The following is a 21,532-nucleotide window of genomic DNA, read 5'->3' on the forward strand; positions in this document are numbered from 1 at the left end:
GTAATAACATTAGAAAAATAGGTTGAATAAAAAAAAATTCTGTTTGCTGGGCCCCTTGCTGAAATATTGTATCATTGATAGCCACAGCTGAGATGCTGGCCAACTGAAGGTTGGCTAATGTAGTACCACTATTTAAGAAAGTGGTAAGCAAAAACCAGGGAACTACAGACTGGTGAGCCCGACATCAGTGGTGGGCAAGTTGTTGGAGTGGATCCTGAGGGACAGGATTTATGTGTATTTGGAAAGGCGAGGACTAATTAGGAACCAAAAGAACCATGGGTGCTGTAAATCAGGAACAAAAACAAAGTTGCTGGAAAAGCTCAGCAGGTCTGGCAACATCCGAGGAGGAGAAAACAGAGTTAACGTTTCGGGTCCAGTGACCCTTCCTCAGAACTGATGGTGGCTGAGAAATCGTTAGTTTATATGCAGAAAATAGGGAGGTGGGTAGGATAGGGAGTAAACGATAGGAAAGAGCCTGAAGAGAGAGAAAGACAGTTGGACAGACAAAGGAGTTGCTAACGATCAGGCTGGGAGGGTGAGTAGTTGTTAATGGGGACTGTTAGTGACTAACAACAGGGGGTGTGTAGTGGCAGGCTATGTGGTAACAAGGCCTGATGTGTAGGGTGGGGGACTGGGACATGGGAAAGTTTAGGCCCTAAAATTATTGAACTCAATATTGAGTCCGGAGGGCTGTAGGGTCCCCAAGCAGAAAATGAGGTGTTGTTCCTCCAGCCTGCATTGGGCTTCACTGGAACACTGTAGCAAGCCGGAGACAGAGATGTTGGCCAGGGAGCAAGGTGGTGCATTGAAGTGGCAGGCAACAGGTAGTTCAGGGTCTTTTTTGTGAGTAAAACGTAGATGTTCTGCGAAGCGGTCGCCAAGTCTATGCTTCGTTTCCCCAGTGTAGAGGAGACCACATTGTGGGCAGCGAATGCAGTAGACTAGATTCTGGGAAGTGCAGATGAAGTGTTGCTTCACCTGGAAGGTATGTTTGGACCCTTGGATTCTGGGGAGGGAGGAGGTAAATGGGCAGGTGTTGCACCTTTGCCGGTTACAGGGGAAGGTGCCGTAGGGCTGTGGGGAGGTGTTGGGGGTGAAGGAAGTGTGGACCAGGGTGTCCCGGAGGGAACGGTCCCTGCGGAAGGCGGACAAGGGAGGGGAGGGGAATATGTGTCTGGTGGTGGCATCTTGCTGGAGGTGGCGGAAATGGCGTCTGATTAGTTGTGAGGACTAATTAGGGATAGTCAACATGGCTTTGTGCATGGGAAATTGTGCCTCACTAACTTGATTGAATTTTTTGAAGAAGTAACAAAGAGAATTGGTGAAAGCAGAGTGGTAGATGTAATCTATATGGACTTCAGTAAGTCATTCGACAAGGTTCAGCATGGTAGACTGGTTAGCAAGGTTAGATCACATGGAATGCAGGGAGAACTAGCCATTTGGATACAGAACTGGCTCGAAGGTAGAACATAGAGGGTGGTGGTGGAGGGTTGCATTTCAGACTGGAGGCCTGTGACTGGAGGATTGGTGCTGGGTCTACTGCTTTTTGTCATTTATATAAATGGTTTGGATGTGAACATAGGAGGTATGGTTAGTAAGTTTGCAGATGACACCAAAATTGGGGGTGAGGTGAATAGCGAAGAAGGTTATCTCAGAGTACAATGGGACCTTCATAAGATGGGCCAATGGGCCGAGGAATGACAAGTGGAGTTTAATTTAGATACATGTGAGGTGCTGCATTTTGGAGATGCAAATCAGGATAGGACAGATGCAAATCCCAGGTAGACAGGATAGTGAAGAAGGTGTTTGGTATGCTTGCCTTTATTGGTCAGTGCATTGAGTACAGGAGTTGGGAGGTCACGTTGCAACTGTACAGGACATTGGCTGGGCCACTTCTGGAATACTGCAAGCAATTCTAGTCTCCCTGCTATAGGAAGGATGTTGTGAAACTTAGAAGGGTTCAGAAAAGGATGTTGCCAGGGTTGGAGGATTTGAACTATAGCAAGAGGCTGAAAAGGTTGCGGCTATTTTCCCTGGAGCATCAGAGGCTGAGGGATGACCTTATACAGGTTTATAAAATCATGAGGGGCATGGATAGGGTGAATAGCTAGGTCTTTTCCCAGGGTGGGGGAGTCCAAACATAGAGGGCATAGGTTTAAGTTGAGAGGGACAACTTTTTCACACAGAGCGTGGTGCATGTATGGAATGAGCTGCCAGAGGAAGTGGTGAAGGCTGGCACAGTTACAACATTTAGAAGGCATTTGGATTGATGAATGAATAGGAAGGGATTAGAAGGATATGGGCCAAATACTGGCAAATGGGACTGGATTAATTTGGATATCTGGTCAGCATGGACGAGTTGCGGTACAGCACTAAGTCTATAACCCACCTCCACTGCCTTCTGAGGCAGAAAGTTTCAAAGTCACACAGCCCTCAGAGAGAAAAGCTTTCTCTTCATCTCTGCCCTGAAACTGCTGGAAAATCTTCCCTATGTAGATAGATACATGTCCTCTATCGTATACATCAATTCCAAGGCTATTTAAACAAAGATTTCATTTCTGCAAATGATGAGCAAATGCTTTAGAGACTCATTTTCAAATGCTAGGACCTAGAACCCATTAGGCAGCTGAAATGTGAAAGATTTGAAATATGTGAAGATATGCAATGTCATACACAGCAAGGTCTAACTCTTCCAGTAAGTGACATTGAGTAGAGTCTGGATGCTTTGTGAAGGAAGAGGGAAGATCAGAGAGAGAGTGCTGCACATTGGCTATTGTAAGATCCAAGGATTAACCTGGTGTTTCGTTAGCATTATTCCTTCTCTGGTTTCTGATGAGAACTGCAGCAAGCCTGAGGAAGGGTCACTGGACCCGAAACGTTAATCCTGATTTTTCTTCATAGATGCTGCCAGACCTGCTAAGCTTTTCCAGCAACTTCTGTTTTTGTTCCTGATTTACAGCATCTGCAGTTCTTTCGGTTTTTAACTGCAAGAACCCCGTTGTCTACAGTTATTTAAAACCCCTCAGTGACTTAAACCCACATGAGTTTGCAGTGACCTATTGAAAAACTGTGTTTCACAAGGTCATGCAGCATGGAAGGAAGCTTCATTAGTACGTTGTGCCTGTGCTAGTCCTTTGGTGGAGCTTTGCGATCAGGTCCCACTCCCCAGCTATTTCCCCGTCATCTTGACAAAGTTTTCTTTTTAAACATTTATGAAATTCCTTTTGAAAGTTATTACCGAGGAGAACTTTAATCTTGCAATTGGGGGAGCATATGTCTGGCAGTGTGACCCACAGTCTGTTGGGGTATTTTGTAATGCAGTCATCAACCTAATGCATTAATTCTGTGTTTTCTGACTAGTTGGTATGAGTGGGCACGATGATAACCCATGTGAGTCAAGTTTGATTCAGTATGAGGAAACACTACAGTCATTGAATTACTGAAATTGGGAGTCTGACAGAAGCAATTGCGAGGAGAGAGTCCAAATGTTCACAAGCTGTTTCTCTGTTCTATGACCTTCTCTGGGTGTGCTGCAGCGGGGCGGCAGGGAGATACACTTCCTCACTGCTAGACAGACAAAGCTATACGTTTATGGAGTGGTCACCTGGGAATTCAGGAGCACTCCTTGTTGATTGTATGCATTGTGTTGGAGGCCCTGTGCCTATGGATTTGTAATATCCTGTGCCCGTGGGAAGTCTATGGGTCTGTTGTGCTCTGTGCCTATGGTAAGCCTTTGGGTCCATTATGTTCTTTGCCCACCGGAAGCCATCAGAATCCACAGAGCTGAGTGCCTGCTTGTTCTCACTCGCATCATTAGAGGAAACTTTGACATGACCGGCAGCCTTGGCTTAAGTATTTCTGGGTGAGTGACTGTGAGATTCTGTAAATGTCTGCAACAGGTGTCTAGAAGGAAACGGGGGTCACCAAATGGAAGGTGGTGGTGGCTTTGCCAACCACAGGTAAAGCATGGCCACCACGTCTATTTGGCAGCAGGTCTTCTTCCAGCACATTACCACAGTGTCCTGGGGAAGGTGGTGATGCCATTGGATGAGTAATCCGGAACCTAACCTAAAGCCCTGGGAACATGGCTTCAAATCCCACCATGGCAGCTGATGGAATTTAATTTCATTAATAAATCTCAATTTGAAAGGTAATCTCAGTGTTGGTGATCATAAACTTCGTCAATTGTTATACAAAACCATCTGGTTCACTCTTGAATTGTTATAGTGTAGAGGGAGGTCATTGGCCCATCATGCCTGTACCGCTCAGTAAATAAGTACCATTACCCGATGCCAATCTCCTTTATCCCCATATCCTTGTACATTATTTTTATCCAATTTAACATCCAATGCCTCAATTGAACTTGCCTCCACCACACTTCTAGGCAGTGCATTCCATATCCTGACAATTTGCTGAGTAAAAATATCTTCCCTCACTTTACCCTTGCTTCTTTTGCTTTAAATCACTTTAAATCTGTGCCCTCTTGATCCTTTTACGAGCAGCAAGAGTTTCTCACTATCTAATCTGTCCAGCCCACTAATGATTTTGAGAACCTATCCTCTCAGCCTTCTTCTTCCAAGAAGAACTGCCCAACTTCTTCAATCTATCCCCATAACTGAAGTTTCTCATCCCTGGAACCATTGTGGTAAACCATTCCTGCAATCTCTCCAATGCATTCACTTCTTGATGCCCAGAACTGTACACAATACTCCAGCTAAGGTCTAACAAATATTTTACAAAAGTTCAAAATCACCACCTTGCTCTTGTACTCTATGCCCGTGTTGTCTCTACCTGTTCTGGCACCTTAAATAATCTGTGGTCTGTCACTCAGGTTCCTCTGTTCCTGCACCCTTTTAGAATTGTACCCCCATTTTATGTTGTCTTTCAATGTTCTTCTGACCAAATGCATCACTTCACACCTCTCTGCATTAAACCTAATCTGCCCACTCCGTCAACTTGTTGATGTCCTTTTGGAGTTCTACACTGTCCTCCTGATTGTTTACAATTCTTCCAAGTTTTGTGTCATCTGCAAACTTGGAAATTGCCTCTGCACACAAAAATCTAGATCATTAATGTATATCAGAAAAAGCAAGGGTCCCAATACTGAGCCCTGAGGAACTCCGCTACAAACCTTCCTCCAGACTGAAAAATATCCATTGACTATTACTGTCTGTTTCCTATCACTCAGACAATTTTGTAGCCAGTTTAATACTGTCCCTTTTATTGTATGACATTTAATTCCTTCATAAGTCTGTTATGTGGCACTTTTTCAAAAGCAGAGCCTTCCTGTTACCTCAAGAAAACAGTAGTTCCTATTAGGGATTGAAATCTGCTGTCCTTACCTGGCCTGGCCTACGTGTAAGTCCAGACCCATAGAAATGAGGTTAACTCTTGAGTTCTGAAGAAGGGTTACTGAACCCAAAAGATTGATCTGCTTTGTCTCCACAGATGCTGCCTGATCTGCTAAGTTTCTCCAGCAATTTCAGATTTTATTTCAGATTTCCAGCATCCGCAATTCTTTGTTTTTTGTGTAGTGGTTGACTCGTACCTGCCACCTGACATGGCTGTAGCAAGATGCTTAGGTCCAGGGCAATTAGGGATGGGCAACAGATGCTGGCTGTGCCAGCAATCCCACATCCCATGAGGAATCAAAACAAAAAGGCCTGGCCCTGAAATCCTTGTTCTGACCTCTTTAACAAATCTCTGCACCTGTCTGAAACTGAGCTGAGCTGAGAATCTACAACTTTGAAATGTACAGAAACTTTTCATCTGCCTGTACTTGGGTGCTCCTGTGTGTTAAACCTCTCTAATGTGAAGCTACAGGTCTGTGAGCAGCAGTCTGTAACCCTTGCTTGTGCTATTACCGATCCTCATCAAAAGTCCAAAATACCACAGCATGAGCAATATCCAAGATAGGCTGACAAATCAGAGCTTCAGATCACATGTACAGACCTCCAGAATGTAGAGTGTAGATAACACCTCCAGAGCTGTAAAAGTAATCCCCAGATTTGTAAGGAACTCCTAGTACAAGAAGGTAAGAAAGCCACTGTGATGTGTTATTATTCATTGGTATAGTGCCGTGATATTGCTTCAGTGCTTTCCATTCACATTGTTTTCTTGCCAACTTTTACTGACTACTTCAGAAGGCCAAGGAAACTCATGAACCTATGAATAAAGAACAAAAACCATTTTAACTTTTCTATACTTGTCCTAATCATTTGGTGAAGAGCCACATTTGGACTTAAAATGTAAACTCGCTTTCTTTCTGCACAAATGCTGCCAAAGATACTTAGGGTTTTTCTAACACTTGGTTTTATTTCAAATTTCCAATATTTGTAATATTTTGTTTTATTGAAGGCAGCTAGTCCTTTAATGGTCCCGACTGAGAATTCATATACCCCGCTGAAATAATTGTAGCTTTTGAAACTCAGCCAAGCATTCAAAATTACATAAAAGGGGCCCTTAGGGAAACATGAGCAGAGATCTCTGTTGAAACTGTATAATCAGATGATAATCTTTTACCATCCTACACCAGATGCTTTGTTAATCAAAGCAGTTGTGTTTTTTTTTTAAAAAATAAAAGTTTTTAAATTCTCATTGAAAGCTTTCATACATAAAGAACAGGGGATTGTAAAATCCTAAGACCATACCATCTAAAGAGACCTTATTCACCCTACATGATTGTTCACATCTGCTCCATAAATTTGTGACTCTCACACTTTGAGAGTCTTTGCAAACATCAAAATGGGGTCTGTCTGAACTCAGCACTAAGTTCAAGTGGCCTTGATGAGCACGGCATTCCTTCTTATGTGAATCACGTTTTTCTCCTATTCCTGTAATGACTACAGTTGGAGCTGTCAGAAATGGGGATTTGATTTTGTATCCACTCTATTCAAAAGTGTGTAACATCTTCCCCAGCCTGTGAAGGGGTAGTCCTCTAGATGTTACCACACTGTGAATGTTGTTGTGTTATTTTGATCTGGGAGAGAAATCCATCACAGATGGTGTCTTCACACCCAAAAAATATTGAATTCGGGGATCATTGCTATCAAGCAGAATGAGGCTGATTTTCTGTGTCACCTGTCCTGCCCACATTCTTCACAATTGTGAACAGCTGACTGACCACAAACTGGGGAACAGAATTTGAAAATCTTCTTACATGTATAAGATAGTTTCACATTAAAGACAGGCTTCCATTTCAACAGTGTCATCTGAAAGGATTTTACCAGCATCTTTTGAATGCAATCACTGTCATAAAGTAAGGTGCACAGCAGTTGATTGGTGCACAGCAGTTGATTGGTGCACAACAGGCTTCCACAAACAGTGAAGTAATAATGACCAGATGCTCTATTGGAAGGAGACTACTAGGGAGACATCCCCTACTCTTCTTCAAAGTAGCGTCATCAGATCTTTCATATCATCTAAGAATCTCATTTGAACATATGCAACCCAAAGAAGGCACCTCCAACAGTGAAGTATTGTTTCTGCACCGCGCAAGGACATTCACCCTTCAGTTTGGTGTCAAAACCAGGAATAGGGCTTGAATGCAGAGCCTTCTGAGTCATAGTTAATTCAAAAGATGGGGCATTATAATTCTGAGGAACACTGGGGACAAGCAAAAGGCAAAGCCAAATTGAAATATGGAGTCAGTCTTGAATAGTTTTTTGGGAAGCATGTTATGAATAGGCTTCTGCTTCTCGCACAGGGATTTCTTATAAAGAAGATTTTGTAACTAGACACAATGTGCAAGGAAAAGGCAGGAGAATGGCACTAAGTCACAATGCTCATTTGAAGAGCCAGTACAGACACATTGGACTGAATGGCCTCCTTCTGCAGTGTAACATTTATTCTGTGATCCCCTTCTCAGCAAAAACCAAGAGGCAGAACTGACCTCTCCCCTATATTGTTGGCTTCACCTCAGCAATTTAGATATTGCGATTTGACATGGATTCAGTTTTTTGGAATCAACTTGGAGCAAATCCTGACAAACAGCCAGAGGTTCTAACATGCTCCTCGGTCTGGTTTCAGAGTCACAGAAGATGCTCGGGAGAATGAGATGGAGGAAAACCTGGACCAAGTGGGAAGCATCATTGGTAACCTGCGACATATGGCTCTTGACATGAGCAATGAGATTGGCTCCCAGAATGCTCAGATTGACCGGATTGTGGTCAAGGTAAGAGTTTAAACGTACTCATGAGAATTCTGGGTGAAAAGTGAAACTTTATGAGTCTAGGACACTACCCGAGGTGGAAAAGAATGAGAGGAGACAAGACTGATCAAATCATTCAGTAACAGCAAACTTGCATTTTGAAAACCTGGGCATTTGGTGAAGACATTTCACAAGGCTGGAGGGCAGTGGTTGGGGTCTCTGTTACCTTCCTACCTTTACCCTGATTACATCTGGTGTGCAAAGCTCTGTTGAGCTGCCCTATTGAAGCTGTTAAGAGGGCAATTAATGCCCACTAAAAGGCCTCATCATGTCTGCACTATTATTTCATCAGGCTCCATCCGATGGGATTTTTAGGAATTTTTTTTTCTGGGCTAAATTTTTCACTTTCAGCCAGATTCAGTAATATATTGAAAGGTGCTGGAGAAATGTGGATAGCTGCTGCTGGGAGGAGAAACGCTAAGAGAAACCTAGGAAACAGCCTAGAGAGATAAACATGAGAACCAAGACCAGGAATATGCAAGTCTGCCCCTCGAGCCTGCTCCACCATTTAGTACCCATCATGGCTCATCTCATCTCGGCCTCAACTCCACTTTCCAGCCTACTCTCCACAACCCTTCAACCATTACTAATTAAAAATCAGTCCATCTCCTTCTTAAATTTATTCAATGCCCAGCATCCATCCTACTCTGGGGTAGTGAACTCCAGAGATTGATGATGCTTTGAGAGAAATAATTTCTCCTCATCTCTATTTTAAATCTGCTACCACTTGTCGTAAAACTTTGACCTCTTGTGAAGTGCAAGTCTCTTGCAATCAAACGACTCTAGACTAAATGATTCTTCAGAACCCACTAGTATTTGGTTCTAACTCTGTTCCGAAGCCACAGGAAGATTGATGTAGCATATGGAGCAGGGTCTCATCAGTACAGTCAGGAAGGGAGGGATCTTTTTGAGGTTCGTACTGAGACATTGTTGGGTCAGGCTCAGAATGAGAGCAATGACTGACCTGGCAGTGTTGGCACTGGATGGTTGAACCAAGGAAATGTTTGCTCCTTCCTCCCATTCTGAGATCCCTCATCCTGATGAGCCAACATTCAGCAACAAATAAAAGTGAGCATTCAGAATCTTGCTGAGAACTACCTGTGCAGCAATATGCATCAACAACCTCAACTTAAAGCAATATCAAAACCTGAGGTAGCAAGTTTAACAAACTCCCAGGAAGAGCTCGTTGAGTTGCCCCTGGGCTAAAGTATAATTTTCTATTTGGCTTTGTTGTGTCTCACATGCCTCTTCATTATAATCCAGCTAATTCTGGTGTGAACATTCCCGCTGTCTAGCACTAATACATTGTAAAGAAACATTCTCCCTCTTTTTGAGTTCCATGAGGGTGAAACCTGAGGCTGATGTCCAACGCCCCCACCCCCAGAGCATTGTGGGTGAACTTACATCAAATGGACTGCAACTTCCAAAAAGGCAGCTCACCACTACCTTCTCGGGGAGCAATTAGGCATAGACAATAAGTGTTAGCCCAACCATCAATGCCCATGTCCCTTAATTAATTGAGAAAAAACCCACTATCACCATCATTTGTGGGAAATTGTGATCATCCTTGTTTGATCACTGGAGCAGTTAGCACCACAAGATAGTTACTGATGAAGAAGGCCATTCAATTTATCTTAATTCATCCTTCCAGAACTGTACTGCCATCATTGCTACAGATGTATCTTTCTCAAATGATTGAAGGTTTTTCACACACACATATATGCCAGCTCTTTCAGAGTAACAATGAGTAACCTCTCATTTGCTGTTCTGCTCATTTCAGCTTTGTCTGTTTTCCTTTCCAGGGGGATATGAACAAAGCTCGCATCAATGAAGCCAATAAGCATGCCACTAAGATGCTGTGATCAGCTTCTCTAGAAGAAGCCTCCTTTCTGCCAGAGACACCCATCCCATTCTCCATTGCAGCATCTGAAAGGTCCTGGAGGGGCAAGTCCCCTGTGCTGTGATAGGAAACCACGAGGTTCAATATTATTCTGTACATTTACATTTATTTTATAATTTCTCAGTGTCGCAGATTTTTCCAGTTGTGTAAGGTGTATATTTCAGTGTCAACGTGTGTAATTGCCTGCCCAGAGTGAATTAAGTGTATTCTTTTATTTTTAATCTCTGTGCTGACTGGTTCTTTTTATGAATGAATTGTTCTCTGTAACCATATGACAACTTGAGCATGAACTAAGCTCGGTGTGTGCAGCTGAATATGCCAATAAATGTACAGCAGATTCCTAGACCCTCTTTAAAACACCATCCTGGTGCAGTAAAGGGTCAGAGCTCCTCTGAAACTGGGACTGAGGCAGAGATCACAGGCAACCAGAAATAGAGGAGGACTGGGGACTGACAAAGAGCATAATTGGTGATGGGAAACCTTATTGTGAGTTCTTTCCACAGAGCAGTGTGCACCAAGGAGTGGAAACATTCAGGTTTTGTCTTGTCGCCTAGAGGCAGCTGAGAATTTGTTCTTGTTAGTTCTTGGCTAAGTATGCTCCAATAGTTTTTTCTTCATTCTGTATGGGATTCAATTTGATGCTCAGAATTAGATTATGGAGGAATGGGTTTCAGGGCTGAGATCAAATGGGTCTTGAACAGAACTGAGCTTGCCTTGTTCATTGTAAAGAGACAGCCTTCACCCTGTATTCTTGTAGAGAATAGGAATTGCATTTATAATTATATGTGCATGTTTAGTGCACTAACAGTAAGTATTTTTTTAAAGTTGCAAATGCTGAATCTCTGATATAACAGCAGAAAGTTCCAGAAATGTAATCATTGTTTGAAAAGTAAGTAACAATCACTATTTGAGGTCAGACCCTTCTTTCAGAGGTAGAGTTAACATGAACCTGTCTTCTCTCTTCCAATTTGCTGCCTTGTTTTTGAGATACAAGGTAACATTCAGGGCTTTGCTTTACAGACATAGCAGAAATCATTAAAATGTTAAGCCATAAAAAAACATTACTTGGAAATACCGCTCATTTATTTTTGCTGTTATTTGGAGCGACAAAATTGAAAACTGTGTGTTCTGGACCAGTTAGTCAGTGCAGCGCCAGGTAAAACTTTGTTAAAACTTCCAATTTGAAATTCCAAATGCAGTATCCAGTCTGAAGCTTTTTGCAATAGAAACTGATGTTACTGCCAGTCGTCCTATTTTACCTTCAGGCAATGATGTCATTTATATGTTAGTGAGTTTAACTTGCAGTATTGTTATATTCTGAGATTTTGACATCTTGTGACACAGCTGCATATTCTTAAGTGTGGCATCTTTTGTATCAGACAGTTAAAAAGGAGACCTTTGGCCCATCATGTCTGTGCTAGTCTTTTGGTTGATTTCACTCAGTTAGATGCACTTCCCCGCTCTTTGCTCACAGCTTACTTTTTTGTTTTGTCCTTTTTAAGTATTTATCTAACTCCTCTTTGAAAGTTTCTATTGAATCTGTTTCCATCACCCTCTCAGGCTGCCCTCTCAAGATGTCAATATCTCACTGCAGCTATTTAGATATATAGAACTGAGTATTGCTGGAAATACAACAACATTTATCAAAGCTTGCTCTCACCAAGTCAATTTGCAAGAAATAGCAATGTAATGGGAAAACCACATTGATACTGCACATACAATGTGACAGTGTAACATTGCTATTTTTGCATATCCCTGATAAATGCAAGATGAAAATCTTCAACAAATGTTTTTCTTCAGCAATGCACAACTCTGTTTTAAAAAAAATCTCATCTCCTTCTCTCATTCTTTTGCCATCTCTTCACCTCCTTCACTTGACAAATGTTTTAAATCTGTGTCCTCTGGTAACATGATTTCCCACCAGTGGAAACAGTTTAATTCTTCATCTTTCTGGTTGAAAGGTACACTTGAATTCACTCTCTAGAGAACATTCCGTTCCAGCGATGCAAATGAGTAAGTAAGGGAGCTTGCAATGACATGTAACCTTAAAGATGTCACTTCACAAACCGACTGGACAGTTCCACATCAGAGTGACGCACGCTAAATGCTCTTTCTCTGCTCTAGTTTTTTGTACCTAGTTCCATCTTAAATGACACAAGAAGTGGAAGATTATGGACACTCTCAGCAAGGCCACAACCCCTGGGAGGTTCTGTACAGTTTCATTGGTGCATTTGGCGCATGGACCTTGGAACTCCACACAGTGGAAAACGTATTACAGGGAACGTTGCTCTGCGGGTCAGGCACCATCTGTGGAGAGAAACAAGAATTAGTGGTTTCAGCTCAGCGACCTTTGTTCAGAAAAATAATGGAAAGCCATCAGCCTGAAGCGTGAACTCTGCTTCTTGCTTCATGGATGCTGCTGAACCTGCTGAGTGTTTCCAGTGTTTCCATTTCAGATTTCCAGCGTCTGAAATATTTTCCTTTGGTTCGCATTTGGAATTATGTGGACTTTGCAGTCATATAGTGTCATGGATTCTTTTTACAAGCGAACACTAATTTAACTTCTCAGGATGGGTCTAGGTTTCTTCTGCTCTAAAAATCAGCGAGAGATCAGATGTTCCCTAAGCAGGCCAGTGACAGGATTTGTGATTCATGGGGGTTCGGGAGTTGGATGAATCAGCACAAAAAAGAAACAGCACAATAAACAAAAATTCAAACTGAGGGAGTTCCAGATACAGAGTGTCAGATGAAACTGAAGACTCCTCAGTTTTACAAAGATCAGTAAAACAACACTGGGGGCCACAAAAACATTTTGGGGGCTTCATCTATTTTTCATAATTGTAAATATAGCAAATAATTCCATAATCCACAACCAAAGTTTAGATGTGAAGTGGGGAGCTTTAATTTCTGGCTGCACACATAGGATGCAGCTCCTTCACCATCACAAATTGAGGCTTTTGATTCTTCATTTTAAACAGTGAGGGGAGGGGGGGATGCTGTCTCTTTAGATGCTCGTTAACCTGTCGGTTCACTGTTACTGTGGTTACCTGATGGTTTTCTGCACCAATGAAAGTAGCACAAATGTCTCTCTGCAAATATCATCGCGGCTTGACCCTAACCCACCCCCAACCGGCCTTGCAAGAGATCTGCATGCGGCCTGTGTGGAAATACAAAACGGCTTTGGTCGCCCTCCCTATTCCCTGTTCCGCCATCCAGGAGATCTTGTGGTGCAGACGGTTTGTTACCACTCGCCCAGCTCCGAGATCTGTTCTTCCTTCGCCAGTTTAAACTATGCATCTGCTAATAGTGCATGGCAGTGTTTGAATCCACCGCCCTGGGAGGCTGCTCACAGCCGCAGAATGACACCGTACCCCATTCCCAGTTTCTGCTTGTGTTCGCTTCTTCGTAATCTGTACCGATACCGAGATACAACTGGGCTTTTAAACCCTAAAGCGAAGTGGAGTCCGCTGCTAGCACCTCGCGTCAAGACCATTCCTTCACCATTTGTGTTGAACATTTGATAAATCTTTTCCTCGCTGTTTCGTGGCTCAGCCCATCTGTACCATCTATCTGAAGATTGACAACGCGGTTTGTCGATTTCTTCATATTTTGATCCCACTCCCAGCGCCTGGAGAACTCCACCTGAGCTGAAACGTTTACGCCAATTGAGCATACCCCAAGATACACCACACAATCTGCCTCCTACTGAGCCTCAGAGAAACAAACCCTGCTCCGATCGCCAGCTCCAGCATCGCAGCAAAAAAGTGGGGACAAAAACGGGTCTTTGTGTATAAAGCTGCTGAAATCTCCCCGACCGCATCAAGTTCCTAGGACGGTGTCAAAATAAGTAATAATTCCATACATGTATGAAAGGAAAAATCAATTTTAAAATACCTAAAAACCACCATGTATTTACAAGTGATGTTAATGGTACGTTTTTCATTGTGTGCACGTGCACACACCCCACCTGATAATACTTTAATAAAAAAGATTATTTAATTGTGTTCATTGCTTTGTGAGCCAGACTTGTTAATTAACGAAAGCTTGAAAAATGTAGGAAATACCGAATAATGTCATTATCTATAAGATCAGGATAGGGAGATCCCAGGAGTTTTAAAGGAATCCATTCACCTCAACTTCACTGTACCTGTTCAACACGGATTGGCTGAAATAGAAATTTGCAAACTCTCTATATTGCACTGTGTTTGCAATAAAATATTCTTTAAAAATACTTTATTCATAAAACCTGAAAAAGAGATTACAAAACATTTCAATTTGAATATTACAGAATTTGCTATCAAATTCAACTTGTCTTCTGTAGAGCATGTTCCACGTAACGCAATTATAACTGTCTTAATGTTTACATTCCATGTCTCGTATATACAGCCCAAGGACCAAACATTTCAAGTTGTAAATTGTAATTAATTTAAAGCTGATGTGGGGATTTTCTATGAGTGCATGTAATGGGCTTTATTGGGGAGCATTTTATGATGGTCAGTAAGTGTGGACACCTCCAAGATGGTCAGGTGTGGACACCTCTGTGATGGTCAGTAGGTGTGGACACTTCTGTGATGGTCAGTAGGTGTGGACACTTCTGTGATGGTCAGTAAGTGTGGGCAATGTTGTAATGGTCAGGGAACCCTAATTCAAGAAGCAGGGGTTCACAGTTTAAGGATCTGGGAAGGCCTTTTAGGATAGAGATGAGAGGAATTTCTTCACCTAGAGATAGGTGAGCCAGTGGGATTCTTTGCCACAGGAAATCATTGAGACTCTACGGTTGGGTTCCTGTGAGTGAGGGATTGTAAGGTTTTTTCCAATGAGTGGGGGACTATACAGTTAGGTTCCTTTGAATTAAAGACTGTAAGATTGGGTTTTTGTAAGTGAGTGACTGCATGTTTGGGCTCCTAGAGAGTGAGGGACTGTAAGGTTGTGTTTCTGAGAGTGAGGCTGTATGTGCTGAGCTTCTGTGAATGAGGGATTCTGTCATTGACTCTCTTGGTGAGGTGCTCTTGTGAAATGATTCTGTGGTTATTGTGAGTTGGAGATGGATCCCCTGGAAGTTGATCTGTTTTGGGATTTTCCTAGAAAATATTTCTCATTTATACTTCCATTTTAACCTTAGCTGCTCAGGTACAACCAGCATTAACTGCATTGTGTGAATCCATAGTCGCCTCCACCACAATCTAAATTTACAGCAGCATAAGACAGACTGTTCCAATGTGGCACTAATATTGAAACCACAGAGAAGCTAAGCCTATTTTTATTTCTGCATGAGTGCATCTGCATGCACATTATACCTGTTTTCACCTTGTGCTAGTAGCACGACGTTCTAATCAGACGTTTCCTTCGCTCCCTAAAGCAAATCAGGTGCAGGATCTATTAAATCCCTGGATGATTAAAGCTGATTTTGGGCATGCTATGCATTAACTGCCTTGGGGTAAAGGGGCAATTTGCAGCATGAAATGGGATGCCCACTGGTTGGTCCAATCGGCATGCAGGTCATTGCCATCTTTCCGTCCGTATGTCGATCGATCCCCTGTCATTTACAGAGCTCTTCTGGAAGGCTTAGTTTGTCATTCAGTTTAGCAAGAAAATGTGAAACAGATACACTGAAGTCTCAAGGCTGAGAGGATTCATTTGGTAAACAGGTCCCACAAACCGTTGCTATCAGCGAGGGAATCACAGGCAACCCATTCTTGTCAAGTTGAGTATTTTCAGGGAAGAAAACTTTTTCTCTTCAATTACTTACTCCTGACATTCCCCATCTCCTTCAAACTTGCATTTCCACATTTTCTCCTGCACCCAGATTAATCAAGTGCTTTCGTTCCTTTAGGCCCTGTCTGAGATTCACTGTCAGTAGATCTATGATCTGCCTTGTTTACTGCATGTTAGTGTTTAACATGTAACTTCTGTTCAATGCACAGAAATAATGATTGTGTGACCAATGGCTATATCACTATTGTATTCACCCAGTCCAATGTACAACTTAAACTATCAGTTCTGGCAATACACTGCTGTTAAACAGAAAATAAATAAAGAAATGCATTAAAATTTCTAGTACAACCTTGGGCTCTTTCCTCTTCCTTGTATTGAGTGTCTATCATTGACCTGGCGGTTTGAAGTTTCTTTGAAAGCAGCTCATTCGTTTTTGTGTGTACTGGAGGATGTGCTGAGGAACAGCAAATGCCACGCAAAGATATCCAGCCTTGTGTTTGTGTTCCAGATCCCTTTAGATACTTCCATTTCCGTTGCTTTGGGATGTTATTACTGACATTTCTCCCAAGTTCCTGAATGCGTGGACTCAATCCCAAAGGATAGTTTCCATGGTAACGCTCCCTTACCTCACTCAAGAAACATGTACAAGCCTGGACCGTGAGTTTGACTGTGTGGGACATCACTCATTTCTGGTCCTCAGTCAGCACAACTAGACCTACAATCCCTCAAGTCTAGATTATTACGAGATGATCTAACTACGTTGGGTCAGTATTTGATGGGTGCGGGGGAGAAGAATCTGAAACAAGGGGACAATGACAGCTGTTACAAGTGCAGAAGCAAATGGGAACCATCATCAGTTAATCAATCTTCATTGCCCAATGTAGAGCACTGATTTTGAGGAATTATTATTGATAAACCAGCCATTTAAGAATACAAGAATGGTCATATGATCCTTTTCAATGCTTCAGAGAGCATTAAGAAGGAAAGTACAAAATTAGGTCTTTTTGTCGCTCCGGGAAAGACAAACAAGTTATAAACGAGTAGAAAAGGAGAAAGAAACAGTAATGTGCAACTGATATAAGGCATGAGCAATTTCTGCAGGGATTGCAGAATGCACACAGTTCCAGGTTAGTAATGGGATATGTCCACATTGTGTAGACTAGAGCTGAAAGCTTGCTCCCACAGCTTGACAGGACATCAGTTCATTTAGATGTGGGTGTTTACTAACCTGGGGGCCAGGCTACCCAGTACAAACAGCCCCTGAGGGAGGACTAAGACCAGAGCAGTCCAGTGGACAAATTTGGATTTGTTAGCTTTGTTGCACGGAGTTTTGCATTGTAGTGTAACCCCTAAGTGGTGGAGACCTTGCTCTGGTGAGAATCAACTTCCATTTCTCTGCAAACTTAAAATTCAACTGGAGATGGAGCACCTGTAGCCAGTCCTGTGACGTGGTGTCCCTGTCATTTGTTTATTGATGATTTTTGTGAACCTTGCCACACTGCAAGTTCTCATCACACAAGCCACCACTTAATTACACGACCCAGGGTGTGTGGCTCAGGCCTTTTCATTAATATTTGCTCCTTTGGTACATGTGATTTTGGTACATTTGTTTGGGCTATAGTGTGGGCTAGTGGATTTGTGAGGCATGGTTAGGTTGAGTATTGGTTTAGTGGATTTAAAGTCACTTGGTTTGACTTTGTGTTTGATGTGAGGTTGCTTGCAGTCATACTGAGCTCAGTTATTTGCCTTGTCATTTTGCAACATTGTTTATTATTTGGTGTCATTGAGTTTTGTTTTGTTTGGTTTTTAGTTAAGTTTGGTTTGAATGGGCTAAACTCTGGCCCTGTTCAGCAAGAGGTGGCTTATCATTGGTGTGGGCACCTTGATATTCATTATGGGCGTTGATGTCTGTCATGGTGAGAGTTGCTGTGTTCGGTGATGAGTTTGTTGTGGTCTACAGATGGAGATGGATTCTGTCATTTGGTTACCTGTGTGGTTTCATTCAGTTTGGTTTAGTTTTCATTGGTTAATTGATTTGATTTCCACTGATAAACCATTTGAAGCATTGTAGTTACTTGCTAATTAAACTTTCTGTCCATTTATTCTTTTTAGGTATACCCTACCCTGTTATAAAACAGTTTTAATCTGCATGTAGGTCAAGTCAGACGCTAGGAAATACTATTGTGAGTACCACCTTTACCCAGTAGCAGCAGTGATGCACCACAGAAATTCACCAACGATCATTAGACAGCATCTTCCAAAACCCATGATCACTTCCATTTAGAAGGACAAGGGCAGTAGATACTGCACTAGAATAGCCTTTATTGTCACATGCATTTGAATGAGTGCAGTGAAAAGTTTGTAATGTCGCCTATTGGTGCCATCTTAGGTTCAGGGTACCTAGATACAGATACTTTAAGTGTTGTTACAGAATTGAAATAGTAAAAAAACAGAATTGAAATAGTAAAAAATAGACTAGCATGGGAATACAGAGTTTAAAAAGTCCAAAATTCTAATAGAAAGTATCCATAAAGTACTCAAGTTATAGTCCTTTAATCATTGAGTCTGTGCTTGCCGGCCCTCAGAACACGAGGCCTTGCTGCCTCCACACGCTGACCTCTGTCCTGGACTCGCTCCAGGACTCGGTGTGCTCCCACTCTGGGCTCCAGCTCTGGCCTGCAACTCAGCTCCCAGCTCGGCCCACACTCTGTTCCCGCTCCAGGCTCCAGCCACGACTCATTTCCCACGCTGGCCTGCTCTGTTCTCCATTCCCTCCAGGTAGGGTGGTTTAAGAAGTTAAAAGTTGGGGGAGGGAGGAAAGAAAAAACTGCAGCAAAGAAGGAAAAAAAATGAAAAAAGGAAAGGGAACTGGCGGGCAGAAGAGCTCTGGCTAGAGTGTCCTACTGTGCCGCCAAGTTGATTCCACCACCCACACTACTGCCTGCAAATTCCCTTCCAAACCACTCATTATCCCAACTTGGAAATATATCGCCATTCCTTCACTGTCGCTGGCTCAAATCATGGAATTCCCTCCCTAATGACACATGGCTCAACCTATAGCACATGGACTGCAGCGGTTCAAGAAGGCAGCTCACAGCCACCTTCTCGAGAACAACTAGGGAGAGACAACCAGCCGCAACATTCATGTCCCACAGGTGAATAAAAAGAAAGTTTATTTTTGATGCTCTGTGAATGCTAATTGCTATAAAGGCCATTTTTACATTCTCCACAACATTTGACTTTGGTTTTGTTCTTCCCAAACTCCATCTTGAAATATATCATAGGTTCAGGTATTAGTTGGTGACTAGGAGAGTCAACACAGGCCTCCTGCTCATTTTACAGGATGAAACAAGTTAACAGGAGTTTATTATAGGGAAATTGATGCCGGGTATATCTGGAGGATGTGTTTTGTAGCTTTACAGCATTCAGGAAAACCAAAACCCAATCCCTTACATTAAAGGATTGCAGAAACATTTCTTTGATGTCATTTACAACCTCAAAACCTCCCAAACAGCTGTACAACCAATGAAGTCTTTTTGAAGTGTAGGCACTGTTCTAGAGTAAAGGGTGCAGCAGTCAATTGCGCACAGCAAAATCCAACAGGCAGCAAAATGGTAATGACCTGCTAACCAGTTTTTGGAGATATCAACTGAGGGAAAAATATTGGCCAAAACAAAGGAACCAGATGATTTTTTAAAAAAAATATGTCCGCCTGAACTGTTAATCAAATATCAGCACCTCCAACAGTGCAGCATTCCCTCAGCACTGACCCTCCCAGAGTGTGGCACTCCCTGAATACTAACCCTTCAACAGTGCAGTACTCCTTCAGAACTACACAGGGAGTGTCATTGTGTTTTTTGTGCTCTTATCCTGGGGAGTTAAATTGCATAACATCTTGTCTGAGTGGGAGTTTACCACGTCGTGGCGACATGATTTGAATGATGTGTTTTGATTTAGTTGGTAGGTTCAATTTGGTCAATGGTTTAGAGCTATTTAGTTCAATTGACAAGCTTTTGGTCACAATGTAATGTGGTTAGCGATGGTTTAGTTAGGTTTGTTGTTTCACATCGTTTCCTCAGAATGAGTTGATTTAGTCCAGTTTGTGCGAATCTGGTTTCTTTATTCACTTAACTGCAGTTTGGATTGGTTGTAGCAATCAAATAGGTTCTCTGCGCATTGCAGCAGGTGCTTTATTTGACTGTTTTTAATTTTGAAAAACCATTTGATTAAGTTTGATATCAGCTCATAACTTACAATTGTTGTGCCTTGTGATTCTCAGATGATTCACACTTTTAGAATCCCAACTGTTTACATCCTAGCAATACGTTGACTGTTAATATCCACGGTTATGTTCGAGCCTCGGTGTCCTTGGAGATGGAGCATGCAGTGTCCATCAGGGAGACGTGGGCATTGCAGGGGATAGAATGTTTTATTTCCTCCTCCAATTCCATTTTGATTTTGTCCCCTCCCTCTCCCCCTACCCCCTCCTCACTTTTTGATGACAGCATTGCCCTTAACACGCTTTGCTTATAAATACTCAATAGGCCACATGGGTGTTTTCTTGATGGTGGAGAAAAACATACATGCATAATATAATGAAGTCAATTCACAATAGTTTCTACATTTTTCTGTCTTACAAAAAAAAGACCCAAGGCCCTTTTGTGTGTCTAGACTGTCTGTATTTCAATAACACCCACTTTGCACAGTGTTCAAAACTGTGTTTCATTTACAGAACCATTTATAAATGAATCGAGGTGTTACCCCCAGTATTTTGGAGAATATGAAATGGAAAATTTCAAAAAGTGGAAGACAATTTACAGAATTCACTGAGATGCCTTGTTTGGGTTAGTAAGGACTGGCAGGACACATGGCTGAATGCTGATAATCTACACTGGTTTTCTCTTGATACAAAATGAAGAATTTCAGAGTGAAATGGCAAGTGATTGTCAACTCGTTCACACAGAGTAATGGAGTGTTGTGTCATGATGCTTGGGTTCAACTGAAAGTTGGGAATTTATGGGTAGAATACAAATGAAGAAAAATAAACACATTTCCAGCCCAAAACCCTATCACACACAACCCCCACCCCCCAACCCACTACTCCTGCTCCCATTGGATTGTGGGGTGTCCCAGGATCACTGCGCCTTTAAGAGATCACTTTGGTGATCATAGAATCTGAGACCTTCAGGTCACATGCTACCTTCCTTGGGATCACTTGAATGGAGCGAGAGAAGCATGCTGTTTTTCCACTGATATTAGCTCAGGCATCTTTGAATCTGTCATTATAAGCATTGCAATTTAATTGTCAGCCGTAAAAAAATGTCTTTCGGATTCTTCAATACCACTTTCTCTAGTTTCTTGTGTTACCAGTGATAAGGTGAGCACTGTCGCATCTGGCAAAGATAACCCTGCTGGAAGCAAAGAGCACATTACATTCCTTCATCCAGCACTGTCCCAATGCCTCTCCCTCTCGATCCCACCAAGCCTCCACATGAACCTCTACTTTCCCTTATAGGTAATCTCCCCCTATTCTCATTGACTGTCTCTTCCAAACTTCCATCCCCACCCCTATTCCCCACCTGGCCTGTATATTACACGGCCGTACCAAGGCAACTCCCTGCAGCCCCAACAACACTCATGAAGCCTGACACCATCCAGGACAAAGCACATTGCTTGATTTGCAGCACATCCACAACCGTCCGCTCCTT

The 21,532-nt window shown here is 42.4% G+C and overlaps 1 protein-coding gene across 1 annotated transcript in view; it reads left to right on the forward strand.

Moving 5' to 3' along the window:
* The window catches only part of LOC109915208 (synaptosomal-associated protein 25), a 110,969-nt gene extending 95,912 nt beyond the window's left edge, over window positions 1-15,057 (forward strand). Inside the window, exons 7-8 of the mRNA XM_048618423.1 lie at window positions 8,029-8,173; window positions 10,012-15,057. Of these exons, the coding sequence (XP_048474380.1) occupies window positions 8,029-8,173; window positions 10,012-10,071 (205 nt within the window). The 3' untranslated portion in view covers window positions 10,072-15,057. The remainder of the gene's footprint in view (window positions 1-8,028; window positions 8,174-10,011) is intronic.
* Window positions 15,058-21,532: the final 6,475 nt, after the last annotated feature.

The sequence above is a fragment of the Rhincodon typus genome, chromosome 39 (assembly GCF_021869965.1).
Source record: "Rhincodon typus isolate 14 chromosome 39, sRhiTyp1.1, whole genome shotgun sequence".
NCBI lineage: Eukaryota > Metazoa > Chordata > Chondrichthyes > Orectolobiformes > Rhincodontidae > Rhincodon > Rhincodon typus.